Genomic DNA, 13,752 nt, shown 5'->3' on the forward strand with positions numbered 1-13,752 from the left:
AGAGACAGCCCATTTCTTCCGGTCTCCGACCGGATATTTTGGTTGAGAAATACACAGACAGTATTTCAAGATGGAGCCCTATAGAAAACATTTCGTCTCGTGATTAATTTGATCGCTTATTAACGTTTACTAATACCTAAAGTTGCATTACAAAAGTATTTCGAAGTGTTTTGTGAAAGTTTATCGTCGACTTTTTGAATTTTAAAAAATGACGTTACGTTATGAAACGCTATTTTTTTTCGTTTATCACACAGTCTACATAGAACGATATCTAGGCTATATATGGACCGATTTAATCGGAAAAAAAAGACCCAATAGTGATTATGGGACATCTAGGAGTGCCAACAAAGAAGATGGTCAAAGGTAATGAATGTTTTATATTTTATTGTGCGGTTTGTGTAGCGCCTAATATGCTAATTATTTTGTTTACGTCCCCTGCGGGTCTTTTGTGGTGTTACATGCTATCAGATAATAGCTTCTCATGCTTTCGCCGAAAAGCATTTTAAAAATCTGACTTGTTGCCTGGATTCACAACGAGTGTAGCTTTAATTCAATACCCTGCATGTGTATTTTAATGAATGTTTGAGTTTTAACTAATACTATTAGCATTTAGCGTAGCGCATTTGCATTTCCAGAGCTCTAGATGGGACGCCTGCGTGCCAGGTAGGAGCAAGTGGTTAACGGGTGTGCCTTGTTAAAAGTTCATTTGCGGAATTTCTTTCCTTCTTAATGCGTTTGGGCATTTAAGGTGTGCTATGACAAAGTAGGGGTGGCATACAGAAGATAGCCCTTGTCATGACTGTCCACGAGAATCCAAATAGGTCAGATCAGGTTTGCAATGAATATCTTCAATCAGACCCCCTCTCGCCCACAGAGAGGGGGACGGAATGAACTGGGGGGAGGGGGTGGGGGGTTAACAACTCACACCCTGTTGCATATCAAGTAGAGAAGATTCAGGTCTCACTCTTCAAATTCACCAGAGGAATGTGCCATTGTTTCAAGAGACTTTCTGCCGAAACTCTAACACGTTCAAAAGCAAAAACTGGAACAATATTTCAAACATAGAATGTGGGGAATGGTTAAAGGCGATATATAGAACACTAATGTAATTTTGTTTGTTATTTTGTGATGTCATTCAAAATGTTATAAAGGAAATAGTGTAACTTGGAAAGTATACCAACTACATGTATGAAGTGTCCGTCCTATGCCATGTGCATGTAATATGAAACATTATGAAAGTGATTTTGTTAATGTTATGGCTGCAATCCCCGTACAGGGACCAACATCAGGGGAAATTTCAGTGACAACTAAAAATACAACTTCGTAAACATTAAACATTCTTGAAAATGTAAGTGTCTTACACCCTTCAAAAAATTTGAATCTTAGTAATCAAACTATGTTTTCCAATTTAAAATAGCTATTACAGAGAACAAATCCCATGCTTTTGTTTGAGAAGAGCAATCAACAACAGAAACATTTTCCGCCATGACAGTTTTTACACATTCACATCTGAAGGTAAAATTTGAACTTACATTCTGATATCTTGCTCTTATTTCTCTTCCTGAGGGTCCCAGTGATCAAATGAAGTGCCGATTTCTTTGATAAAATCCATTTTTATAGCCTAAATCAAAACATTTTCTAAAACGTTTGTGCCGTGAATTCCATCTCTATCAATTTTTTACTGAGCATTCAGCGTCTTTTATCTATTTTTTTGCGGGGAGTATTGACCCGAAATGAGCTGATTTGAAGACAACCATAAATGACTACCTTACGCACCAATAATTTTAGCGAAGCTTCATTGATTGACTATATTTCTGCCCAGTGACCACTGATCTTCTTGAAATATAGCTGGGTAGATAGCCAATGAGCTGAGGTAAACACCAGTATGTAATGGTTTTGGGTTGAACCACAATTCCTTGTTTGTAATCGCACGCGCAGGAAACTCCATGCGCAGCTGTATTTCGGAAAGTTGTAGTTTCAACTATTTCATTGAAGATATCATGGTGAATAAATCAGGTAAAGTGAAGTCAAACTCTAAAGTGAATGTGAAAAAGTGAAAGTGAGACAGATTTTTTGTTTGAGGAATCTTGGAGTGTTATGATTCAAACGAACTGAGGAGCTGTTTCTGCAAGGACAGGACGTACTTCTGGACGGGAAAGTGCTAATGCCATTTTATGAAATATAAAAATATATATATATTATATATTTTTTTAAATGCAATGAAATGTGTGGTTTGTTTGTGTGTGTGTGTGTGTGTGTGTGTGTGTGTGTGTGTGTGTGTGTGTGTGTGTGTGTGTGTGTGTGTGTGTGTGTGTGTGTGTGTGTGTGTGTGTGTGTGTGTGTGTGTGTGTGTGTGTGTGTGTGTGTGTGTGTGTGTGTGTGTGTGTGTGTGTATATATATATATATATACATACACACAACAATGGCCGGAGTGGAATAGAACAGCACTTCACCTTAGTGACTGTTCCCTCTGCTCTATACAATACATATGTGTTTATTTTATGTGATGATAAAAGGCTCATGCAATACAAATATTTTTTTAATGTTTTCTTTCACAGTGATAGCGACACCGACTGGGAGCCCCCGGTGCCAAGCTGCCCGCTCTACCTGTGCCCCCAGTGGTGTTGATATGCCACAGTTCATTACTGCAGGCATGACTGTGCCTCAGAGCCAAAAGGGCACAGCATGGAGGCGTCGTTGTGTTCTGTGTCGCATGAAATGCACCACTTGTTCAGTTTGCCACTGCTTTACATCAGAAAGAGACTGCTATGGGACAGGCAGCAAAATATTATGACGAGGACTCCCAAGAGATATACTGTTTTGTTAAATATTTTGTGTGTGTGTGTGTGTGTTAGAATAGCTTTTTGATATGTTGTATATAGTTATTTGCACTGCTGTATATAGTTATAGGCATTTCACCAATTCGACCACTTGGGTACATTTGGGCAACTTGTGTGGGACACCTGGGTGACTTCATGCTAAATGTCATGTAGCTCACCCATTCCTGAAGTTATCAGTCTGAAACTTTGCACACCTACAGTTGCCCTCTTGTGTTATCCATCAAAATTATCTCCAGCATCCTATCTGACTGTGTGGCTATTCTAGTACATGTGAAAGATGATACTACAACAATAAAAAACAGAAAACGTATGCTCTTTCGTTCTCTTTTCTTCCACCAGATCTGCTGTGTTATATTCTCCTACATTCAATTAACATTTCCACAAACTTCAGAATGTTTCCATTCAAATGATACCAATAATATGCATATCCTTGCCTCTGGGGCTGAGCTGTGTTGTGACTTGACTTTAACATTCATCTGAAGACGACAGCGGTTCTTTAATAAGTTACCATCTCCCGGATGAAACTCTAAAAGGTATTTTACTTATCACATCTTTAAACAGTCAACTTATTAATCATAACCTCGTGTCATATCATAATTCTCAACCGTCGTAACCTACTTGCATAAAAAAACAGTGCCGTACATAAGATTCAGTACTACACAAATGTATTATTGATAACAGATAAATGAATGATGTATTTACTCCTGTACTCCCTGTTCACCCACGACTGCGTGGCCACGCACGCCTCCAACTCAATCATCAAGTTTGCGGACGACACAACAGTGGTAGGCTTGATTACCAACAACGACGAGACGGCCTACAGGGAGGAGGTGAGGGCCCTCGGAGTGTGGTGTCAGGAAAATAACCTCACACTCAACGTCAACAAAACTAAGGAGATGATTGTGGACTTCAGGAAACAGCAGAGGGAACACCCCCCTATCCACATCGATGGAACAGTAGTGGAGAGGGTAGCTAGTTTTAAGTTCCTCGGCATACACATCACAGACAAACTGAATTGGTCCACTCACACTGACAGCGTCGTGAAGAAGGCGCAGCAGCGCCTATTCAACCTCAGGAGGCTGAAGAAATTCGGCTTGTCACCAAAAGCACTCACAAACTTCTACAGATGCACAATCGAGAGCATCCTGGCGGGCTGTATCACCGCCTGGTACGGCAACTGCTCCGCCCTCAACCGTAAGGCTCTCCAGAGGGTAGTGAGGACTGCACAACGCATCACCGGGGGCAAACTACCTGCCCTCCTGCCCTCCAGGACACCTACACCACCCGATGTTACAGGAAGGCCATAAAGATCATCAAGGACATCAACCACCCGAACCACTGCCTGTTCACCCCGCTATCATCCAGAAGGCGAGGTCAGTACAGGTGCATCAAAGCTGGGACCGAGAGACTGAAAAACAGCTTCTATCTCAAGGCCATCAGACTGTTAAACAGCCATCACTAACATTGAGTGGCTGCTGCCAACACACTGTCATTGACACTGACCCAACTCCAGCCATTTTAATAATGGGAATTGATGGGAAATGATATAAATATATCACTAGCCACTTTAAACAATGCTACCTTATATAATGTTACTTACCCTACATTATTCATCTCATATGCATATGTATATACTGTACTCTACATCATCGACTGCATTCTTATGTAACACATGTATCACTAGCCACTTTAACTATGCCACTTTGTTTACTTTGTCTACACACTCATCTCATATGTATATACTGTACTCGATACCATCTACTGTATGCTGCTCTGTACCATCACTCATTCATATATACTTATGTACATGTTCCTTATCCCCTTACACTGTGTATAAGACAGTAGTTTTGGAATTGTTAGTTAGATTACTTGTTGGTTATCACTGCATTGTCGGAACTAGAAGCACAAGCATTTCGCTACACTCGCATTAACATCTGCTAACCATGTGTATGTGACAAATAAAATTTGATTTGATTTGATTTGATTTGATTTACTAGCTAATTAAATGGTAACACAGAATAAACATAGACACTTAACCACTCTAGGGTATGTGGGACGGTAGCGTCTCACCTCGTCAACAGCCAGTGAAAGTGCAGGGAGCCAAATTCAAAACAACAGAAATCCCATAATTAAAATTTCTAAAACATACATGTATTTTACACCATTTTAAAGATACACTTGTTGTAAATCCAGCCACAGTGTCCAATTTCAAAAAGGCTTTACGACGAAAGCAAACCAAATGATTATGTTAGGTCAGAGCCAAGTCACAGAAAAACACAGCCATTTTTCCAGCCAAAGAGAGGAGTCACAAAAAGCAGAAATATAGATCAAATTAATCACTAACCTTTGATGATCTTCATCAGATGACACACACAGGACTTCATGTTGCACAATACATGTATATTTTGTTCGGTAAAGTTCATGTTTATATCAAACAATCTCAGTATACAATGGCGCGTTACGTTCAGTAGTTCCAAAACATCCAGTCATTTTGCAGATAACCACATCAATTTCCTGAAATAGTCATCATAAATGTTGATGAAAATACAAGTGTTATACATGGAATTTTAGATCCACTTCTCCTTAATGCAACCGCTGTGTCAGATTTTTTAAAACCTCAGCAAAAAATATTCCACTTTATTTGGAACTGCAAGCCAGGACATTTTTTACAGGCCTATTTATATAAAGAATGTGAATTCGGAGTTCAGAAATTATTAAATATTAAAGCATTGTATTTCTCACTAAATGTTTCAGTCATACAAAAATTATACTTCAATACAAACTGGTTCTCTAGAATATTATTAAGAATGGCTCAACCCGGTGGTAAGAATGGCTTGTTTCCCTTCATTCCGATTACCACCAAATAATCTATGAAATATTGCTATTTTTAAAACAAGCAATAGAAAACTGCCAATTACAGTTTAATCCACCAGATTACAGGACAAACATTAGAACAAATATAATTGGTTAAAAAAACTTTATTTTTAGAGGTGTCAAGTTCTGACCATCATTCGTGTGTGTTTTCCTTGTTTTAGTGTTGGTCAGGACGTGAGCTGGGTGGGCATTCCATGTTGTGTGTCTGGTTTGTCTATTTCTATTTCAGCCCCGTCGATGAGAATGGGGGCATGCTCGGTCCTCCTTTTCCTGTAGCCCACAATCATCTCCTTAGACTTAGTTACGTTGAGGGATAGGTTGTTATTCTGACACCACCCGGCCAGGTCTCTGACCTCCTCCCTATAGGCTGTCTCGTCGTTGTCGGTGATCAGGCCCTGTTGTGTCGTCTGCAAACTTAATAATGGTGTTGGAGTCATGCCTGGCCATGCAGTCGTGGGTGAACAGAGAGTACAGGAGGGGATTGAGCATGCACCCCTGGGGGGCCCCAGTGTTGAGGATCAGTGTGGCAGATGTATTGCTACCTACCCTCAACACCTGGGGGTGTCCAGCAAAGAAGTCCAGGATCCAGTTGCAGAGTTAGGTGTTTAGTCCCAGGATCCTTAGCTTAGTAATGACCTTTGAGGGTACTATGGTGTTGAACACTGAGCTGTAGTCAATGAATAGTATTCTCACATAGGTGTTCCTTTTGTCCAGGTGGGAAAGTGCAGTGTGGAGTGCAATAGAGATTGCATCATCTGTGAATCTGTTTGGGTGGTATGAAAATTGGAGTGGGTCTAGGGTTTCTGGGATAATGCTGTTGATGTGAGTCATAACCAGCCTTTCAAAGCACTTCATGGCTACGGACGTGAGTGCTACAGGTCTGTAGTCATTTAGGCAGGTTGCCTTTGTGTTCTTGTGCACAGGGACTATGGTGGTCTGTTTGAAATATGTTGGCATTACAGACTCAATCAGGGACATGTTGAAAATGTCAGTGAAGACACCTGCCAGTTGGTGAGCACATGCCCGGAGCACACATCCTGGTAATCCGTCTGGCCCTGCAGCCTTGTGAATGTATACCTGTTTAAAGGTCTTACTCAAATTGGCTACGGAGAGCGTGATCACACAGTCGTCCGTAACAGCTGATGCTCTCATGCATGCCTCAGTGTTGCTTGCCTCGAAGCGAGCATAGAATTAGCTCATCTGGTAGGCTCCTGTCACTGGGCAGCTCACGGCTGTGCTTCCCTTTGTAATATGTAATAGTAAGCAAGCCCTGCCACAGAAGATGAGCATCGGAGCCGGTGTAGTACGATTCAATCTTAGACCTGTATTGACGCTTTGCCTGTTTGATGGTTCGTCAGAGGGCATAGCAGGATTTCTTGTAAGCGGCAGCTCTACCCTTTAGCTCAGTGTGAATGTTGCTGTAATCCATGGCTTCTGGTTGGGGTATGTACATACAGTCACTGTGGGGACGACGTCCTTGATGCACTTATTGATAAAGCCAGTCTTATGTGATGTGCTCCTCAATGCCATCGGAAAGAATCCTGGAAATTGTTCCAGTCTGTGACAGCAAAACAGTCCTGTAGTTTAGCATCTGCTTCATCCAACTACATTTTTATACATCGAGTCACTGGTGCTTCCTGCTTTAATTTTTGCTTGTAAGCAGGAATGAGGAGGATAGAATTGTGGTCGGATTTACCAAATGGAGGGCGAGGGAGAGCTTTGCACGCGTCTCTGTGTGTGGAGTACAGGGGATCTAGAATTGTTTTCCCTCTGGTTGCACATTTAACATGTTGATGGAAATTAGGTAGAACTGATTTAAGTTTCCCTGCATTAAAGTCTCCGTCCACTAGGGGCGCCACCTCTGGATGAGTGGTTTCCTGTTTGCTTATTTCCTTGTGCAGCTGACTGAGTGAGGTCTTAGTGTCATATGAATAATATGAGGGCTGAGAATATTATTCAGATGAATGATCGATTGTGCAGAAAAATGGAAACGCTCAAACAGATAATCATCAGGGAATGATAAAACATCCAAGCGGGATCACCTTCTCCGAACAGAGATTTCTGCTTCAATTTCAACTGGCTCTTCAAGAAAAGGACATGTCATGTCTGACACCTCCTTCAGTCTGCAGGCTTCAGCTAAAGAGGAGGAGAAACTCAGGGTTAGTCAAAGAAAACCTGCCATCGAGCAGGTTAGATTCATGGAGTATGTTGCCATAGTAACGGACTCAGAGTTAATCTGAACTGGCTTTGTGAAACTGAAAACCCAGAGGTTCCTTCAACTCTGAGTCAACTGAGTTTTCACTAAACCCGCTTTCTGGAACAGGGCCCAGGGAGTGACCAAAGGCCTCAAAATGTTTACGCTGCTCTGTGCTGGGCTCATTCATTATGGAGGTTTTTGTTTTTGCAATGCTGTATTGTTATTGTTATGGTGTATTATTTTCATCAGCGACTCAAGGGCTTCCATCACTTATGAATCCATTAGATTTAACTGACTGGAACATATGTGTTACATCTCAATCTCTGTTCCACAAAACAGTGATCTTCTTCCATTTTGTAACTGTATTGCATGAAGTTGAGTCAAGTACTAGCAAATGTTCATGATCATGTGGAATACACTTTGTTTTGTTTTTAGTGTAGTATGGAAAACGATGTATTGTAGTACACATGAGAGAGTAAGAAATCTTGAGCTTTGAGCTTTTCCCATAATGACCCATATGGATCAAACTGAGATTATTGACAATGGCCTCATACATCACTCTGCCTGGCTCCCTGCCTGCCTGCTCCAGGCTGTACTGCCTTGATAAGCAATGTGTTGATGAATTCTTTCAGGGACGGAGGTTGTTCGATAGTGGGGGCTCAGAAGCAGTTTTTGTGTTTGAACTGGGGCTGTCTTTGACTTTTACACAGCCGACAAACACATTCACACACACACACTCTGGGCTTGGACTTCACACAGATGCATTGCATGATAAAGAGAAAAGGTTCACTCAGGTGAAAGCTCATCACTTCTGTTCTGTCTGCTCCCTCTATTCTCAGGGTTTACACACTTTTCACAACACTGACACTGACAGCCAGACTGATGTGGTGTTTGTGTACGCATGCATGAGTGTGTGTAGATGCATGCATGCATGAGTGTGTGTAGATGCATGCATGCATGAGTGTGTGTAGATGCATGCATGCTTGAGTGTGTGTTTGTATGTGTGTTATAAAGAGTGATGCTTTTCACAATAGTGTTGTACTGTATATGCATATTGGGGTGGTGGGTAGCCTAGTGGTTAGAGCGTTGGGCCTAAAGGTTGCTGGATCAAATCTCAGAGCTGACAAGGTAAAAGTCTGTGTTCTACCCCTGAACAAGGCCGTTAACTCACGGTTCCCACGGTTCTCATTGTAAATAAGAATGTGTTCTTAACTGACTTGCCCAGTTAAATAAATGTAAAATGTTATTCTCTTATTGAAATAGAAGTTCACATAGGGAGGAAAAACCATGCACATTTATCCCCCCAAAAATGCAAACTGATGTTTTCATTAATTCGATTTTTTAGGGGCAGAGAGCAAATAAGGAGCTGTAGCTTATTCAAACTTCTCACTGAGTGCACGCACACATGCGACATAGCTTTTCCCATGTATCTAAAGTCAACAGAGATTTCCTCTCACAAGCCAATAAAGTACGTATACAAGAGGAATAACTAATGGATGAATAGAATAGGATGTGCCACACTTTTTGAATAAACATTGGCCTGGCTATATCACAAGTTATGTGATATAGAGTTTGTGAGTGCTGCACATGGTCATACTCCCAACCGACCTCTTATCTTCTGTAGCAACCACAAGTCTCCGCCTCTCTCTCACAGCGCGAACCCGATCCCCACTCACTCCAACTCCCCATGCCACCGCCATCCTCCTCCCTAGCCCTTATTCCCGACGTTTGTCCCAGCGATAATCCACCTCTTTTCGCAACCGATTTTAGAACTTTGTCCCGAAGAGAGAGAAAAAGGATAAAACACCCAGAGAAGTGAAGATCGGAGCGAACCCAATACGTTTTATATTGCCCAGATTGTTGGCCACGGCGGGGTGGATAAAAGCAGGCTGAAAAATACTATATGATGTGGATCTGGTACCTCTTGCTTGGTTCGGGGACGGGCTCAAGCTTGGTTGGTAAGTTTCAAACTACTAGCTTTCAGTGTTCAAACTTTCACTTCTGTTGGCGCTTCAAACAGTGCCGATGAGACTGCTCTAGGAGATCAGAAAAGAACAAGCGTGCTTTCGCAACAAGTAACAATTACCTTGTAGCCTATTCTTTACTTTTGTGTCCACGATATCGTTGTTGTCACAACCTTACAGAGTAGCCACCGCTAACTTTAAACAGAGTTGGGGCAAAGTATGTGCACCATCATAGGCTGCGACGTTGATTTAGCTTGGATACTGGTGTTTGGCTTTTGCAAACCCAATAGCAGCGGGCAATTATACAATTCCCCTTCTTTTATTGAGGTGTGGAAGCTGTTTAGAGTTTAAGCATATGTAGAAAAATTATGACGAGGGTGGTTGACAAGTCAATCTGTGCCATGGCAGCTGGGCCCTGAGAAGCTGTAGGGAAGTCTAGCCTCTTCTGCCTCAATCTACACTTCTAACAGCAGACATGGGATTGTATGCAGACCTGGTTTCATGTACATGACAATATGGTATTGAAACTTTATTTTATGAGTATTTTCAAATACACAGCCCTAAACAAGTATTTTTACTTGATAATGTTATAATACTTGGTTCAAATACCTGGGTTAAATGCATGGGAGTGTATTTGAGTCCTTCAAAAATGTTCAAAGTCTATTTATAAATATATTAAACTACTTAGGCCTATCTTTTATTTGAAAAATAACCCATCTGAAAACGTACTTTGAATGTACAGTACCAGTCAAAGGTTTGGACACACCTACTCATTCAAGGGTTTCTTTATTTTGTATATTTTCTACATTGTTGAATAATAGTGAAGACATCAAACCTATGAAATAACACATATGGAATAATTTACTAACCATTCTTTCAACCAGCAGAGTTTCCACATGTGCTGAGCACTTGTTGGCTGCTTTTTCTTCAATCTGCAGGCCAACTTATCCCAAACCATCTCAATTGGGTTGAGGTCAGGGGATTGTGGAGGCCAGGTCATCTGATGCAGCACTCCATCACTCTCCTTCTTGGTCAGATAGCCCTTACACAGCCTGGAGGTGTGTTGGGTCATTGTCCTGTTGAAAAACAAAATGATATGTCGCTCTGGATAAGAGTGTCTGCTAAATGACTTAAATGTAAATGTAATGTAAATGCATATCGCTACAGAATGCTGTGGTAGCCATGCTGGTCTAAATAAATCACATACAGTGTCACCATCACCATCACCATCACACCACCTCTATGCTTCACGGTGGGTACTACACATGTGATGATCATCCATTCACCTACTCTGTGTCTCACAAAGACACAGCAGTTGGAACCAAAAATCAAAAATCAAAAATCAAAAATTTGGAATCATCAGACGAAGGACAGATTTCCACTGGTCTAATGTCCATTGCTCATGTTTCTTGGCCCAAGCAAGTTTCCTCTTCTTATTGGTGTCCTTTAGTAGTGGTCTTTGCAGCAATTCGACCATGAAGCCCTGATTCACACAGTATCATCTGAAAAGTTGATGTTGAGATGTGTCTGTTACTTGAACTCTGTGAAGCATTTATTTGGGCTGCGATTTCTGAGGTTGGTAACTCTAATGAACTTATCCTCTGCAGCAGAGGTAACTCTGGGGCCTCCTTTCCTGTGGCGGTCCTCATGAGAGACCGCTTCATAATAGCGCTTGATGGTTTTTGCGACTGCACTTGAAGAAACTTTTAACTTTTTTAAAGTTCTTGAAATGTTCCGGATTGACTGACCTTCATGCCGTAAAGTAATGATGGACTGTAATGATGTAATGATGGACTGTTGTTTCTTCTGTATACCACCCCTACCTTGTCACAACACAACTGATTGGCTCAAACGCATAAAGAAGGAACGAAATTCCACAAATGGTCTTTTAACAAAGCACACCTGTTAATTGAAACACATTCCATTTGACTACCTCATGAAGCTGGTTGAGAGAATGTCAAGAGTGTGCAAAGCTGTCATCAAAGCAAAGGATGGCTACTTTGAAGAATCTCAAATATAAAATATATTTTGATTTGTCTAACACTTTTTTTTGGTTACTACATGATTCCATGATTCTTATTTCATAGCTCTGATGTCTTCACTATTCTACAATGTAGATTTTTTTTTAAATCAAGAAAAACCCTTGAATGAGTAGTTGTTCAAATTTTTGTGAAACTAATTGAGATATTTGAAATAGTTTTTGAACCCGTCTGATTGTATTACAGTATCAGGACAGGTTTTGCTCTGCTTTCAATATGAAAGTTGTGGGCCTACTCCTGGATGGAATTTAGAATTGTTGAAATGAACCTATTCTCATCGGAGACCTATTGAAAGGAGTAACTACACAGAAACACTTGTAAAAACATTGTTTTAACGTGTAGCTAAATAAAAGGGCTGCTTGATTTTCTTTTAATGAAGTCCAGTGCAGGAATACTAGTATGATGACTATTAGCTAGTTGATATACATGGACCTATGAACACCCTACACAGTTTGAATAAAGACAGACCATTGAGAATTGATTTGTTGTGCAAAACATCTGCAGCCACTCTGTGAAGGCAATGGGAGTTCAATAGAAAATGCCTCATTATTGTTAAAACACATGTTTCAGATTTAAAGGCGACATCGACCCAAATAATTCCGCTGTGTAGCCTATACCACCTGTCAGTTTGTAAGATATACACAGTTTAAATAGAATTACAAATATTTTCACTGGTTGTTTGTGCTCTTAAATGGATTTAGCTCTGACATCTAAATCCAAACCAGCTGATATTCTGTTCATCATTGTACATTCTAGAATGGGTGAAAGTTTGTATTTTTGTTAGCTGACGCTATTGTCTTGCTGTCTTTGTCTGTGTCTCTAATTCATTTCTCATTGGTTTGGCACTTGTGCAATTAGGGACAAGTCACAGTGTCTTAGTCTCAGTATTGCAGAACAGTTTGTTGATTACCTTAGTTGGGAATAGAGTGGTTGATTTTTAATTTACAGTGTCATAAGTGTATGCATACAGTGTCTTCAGAAAGTATTCATACCCCTTGACTTATTCCACATTTTGTTGTGTTGCAGCCTGAATTCAAAAGTGATTAAATGTATTTTGTTTCTCACCCATTTACACACAATAACCCATAATGCCATAGTGAAAACATTACTTTTTTTTCTCCTGTCTACAATACCCCATAATGACAGAAAAAGTTTGGCAAATTTATTGAACATGAAGTATGGAAATGCATTGATTTACATAAGTATTCACACCCCTAAGTCAATACATGTTAGAATCACCTTTGGTAGCGATTACAGCTGTGCATCTCTAAGAGCTTTGCACACCTGGATTGTACAATATTAGTACATTATTCTTCCATTTAAAAAAAATCCAAAACAAAACTCCCTAGTCCTTGCTGATGACAAGCATACCCATAACATGATGCAGCCACCACCATGCTTGAAAATATGAAGATTGGTACTCAGTGATTTGCCCAAAAACACATAACACTTTGTACTCGGGAAATAAAGTTCAAATGACCATCTTACATTTCTTGAGTCAGTAAGTATTCAACCCCTTTAATGGCAGGCCTAAATAAATTCAGGTGTAAAAATGTGCTTAACAAGTCACATAATAAGTGGCATGGACTCACTCCGTGTGCAATAATAGTGTTTAACATTATTTTTTTCTCTGTACCTCACATATACAACTATCTGTAAGGTCCCTCAGTCGAGCAGATTCAACCACAGACCAGGGAGGTTTTCCAATTCCTCGCAAAGAATGGCACCTATTTGTAGATGGGTACAAATTTAAAAAATCTGACATTGAATATTCCTTTGAGCATGGTGAAGTTATTAATTACACTTTGGATGGTGTGTCATTAAACCCATTCACCAC

General features: G+C 40.5%; 1 protein-coding gene across 2 annotated transcripts in view; it reads left to right on the forward strand.

Annotated features, from left to right (window-relative positions):
• Positions 1–9,578: 9,578 nt before the first annotated feature.
• Positions 9,579–13,752, forward strand: part of LOC124035734 (low-density lipoprotein receptor class A domain-containing protein 3-like) — a 153,671-nt gene continuing 149,497 nt past the window's right edge. For both annotated transcript variants that reach the window (XM_046349355.1, XM_046349365.1), the window contains exon 1: positions 9,579–9,870. In XM_046349355.1, coding sequence (XP_046205311.1) covers positions 9,816–9,870 — 55 coding nt within the window. In that variant the 5' untranslated portion in view covers positions 9,579–9,815. The remainder of the gene's footprint in view (positions 9,871–13,752) is intronic.

The sequence above is a fragment of the Oncorhynchus gorbuscha genome, linkage group LG01 (genome assembly GCF_021184085.1).
Source record: "Oncorhynchus gorbuscha isolate QuinsamMale2020 ecotype Even-year linkage group LG01, OgorEven_v1.0, whole genome shotgun sequence".
NCBI classification, from domain to species: Eukaryota; Metazoa; Chordata; class Actinopteri; order Salmoniformes; family Salmonidae; genus Oncorhynchus; species Oncorhynchus gorbuscha.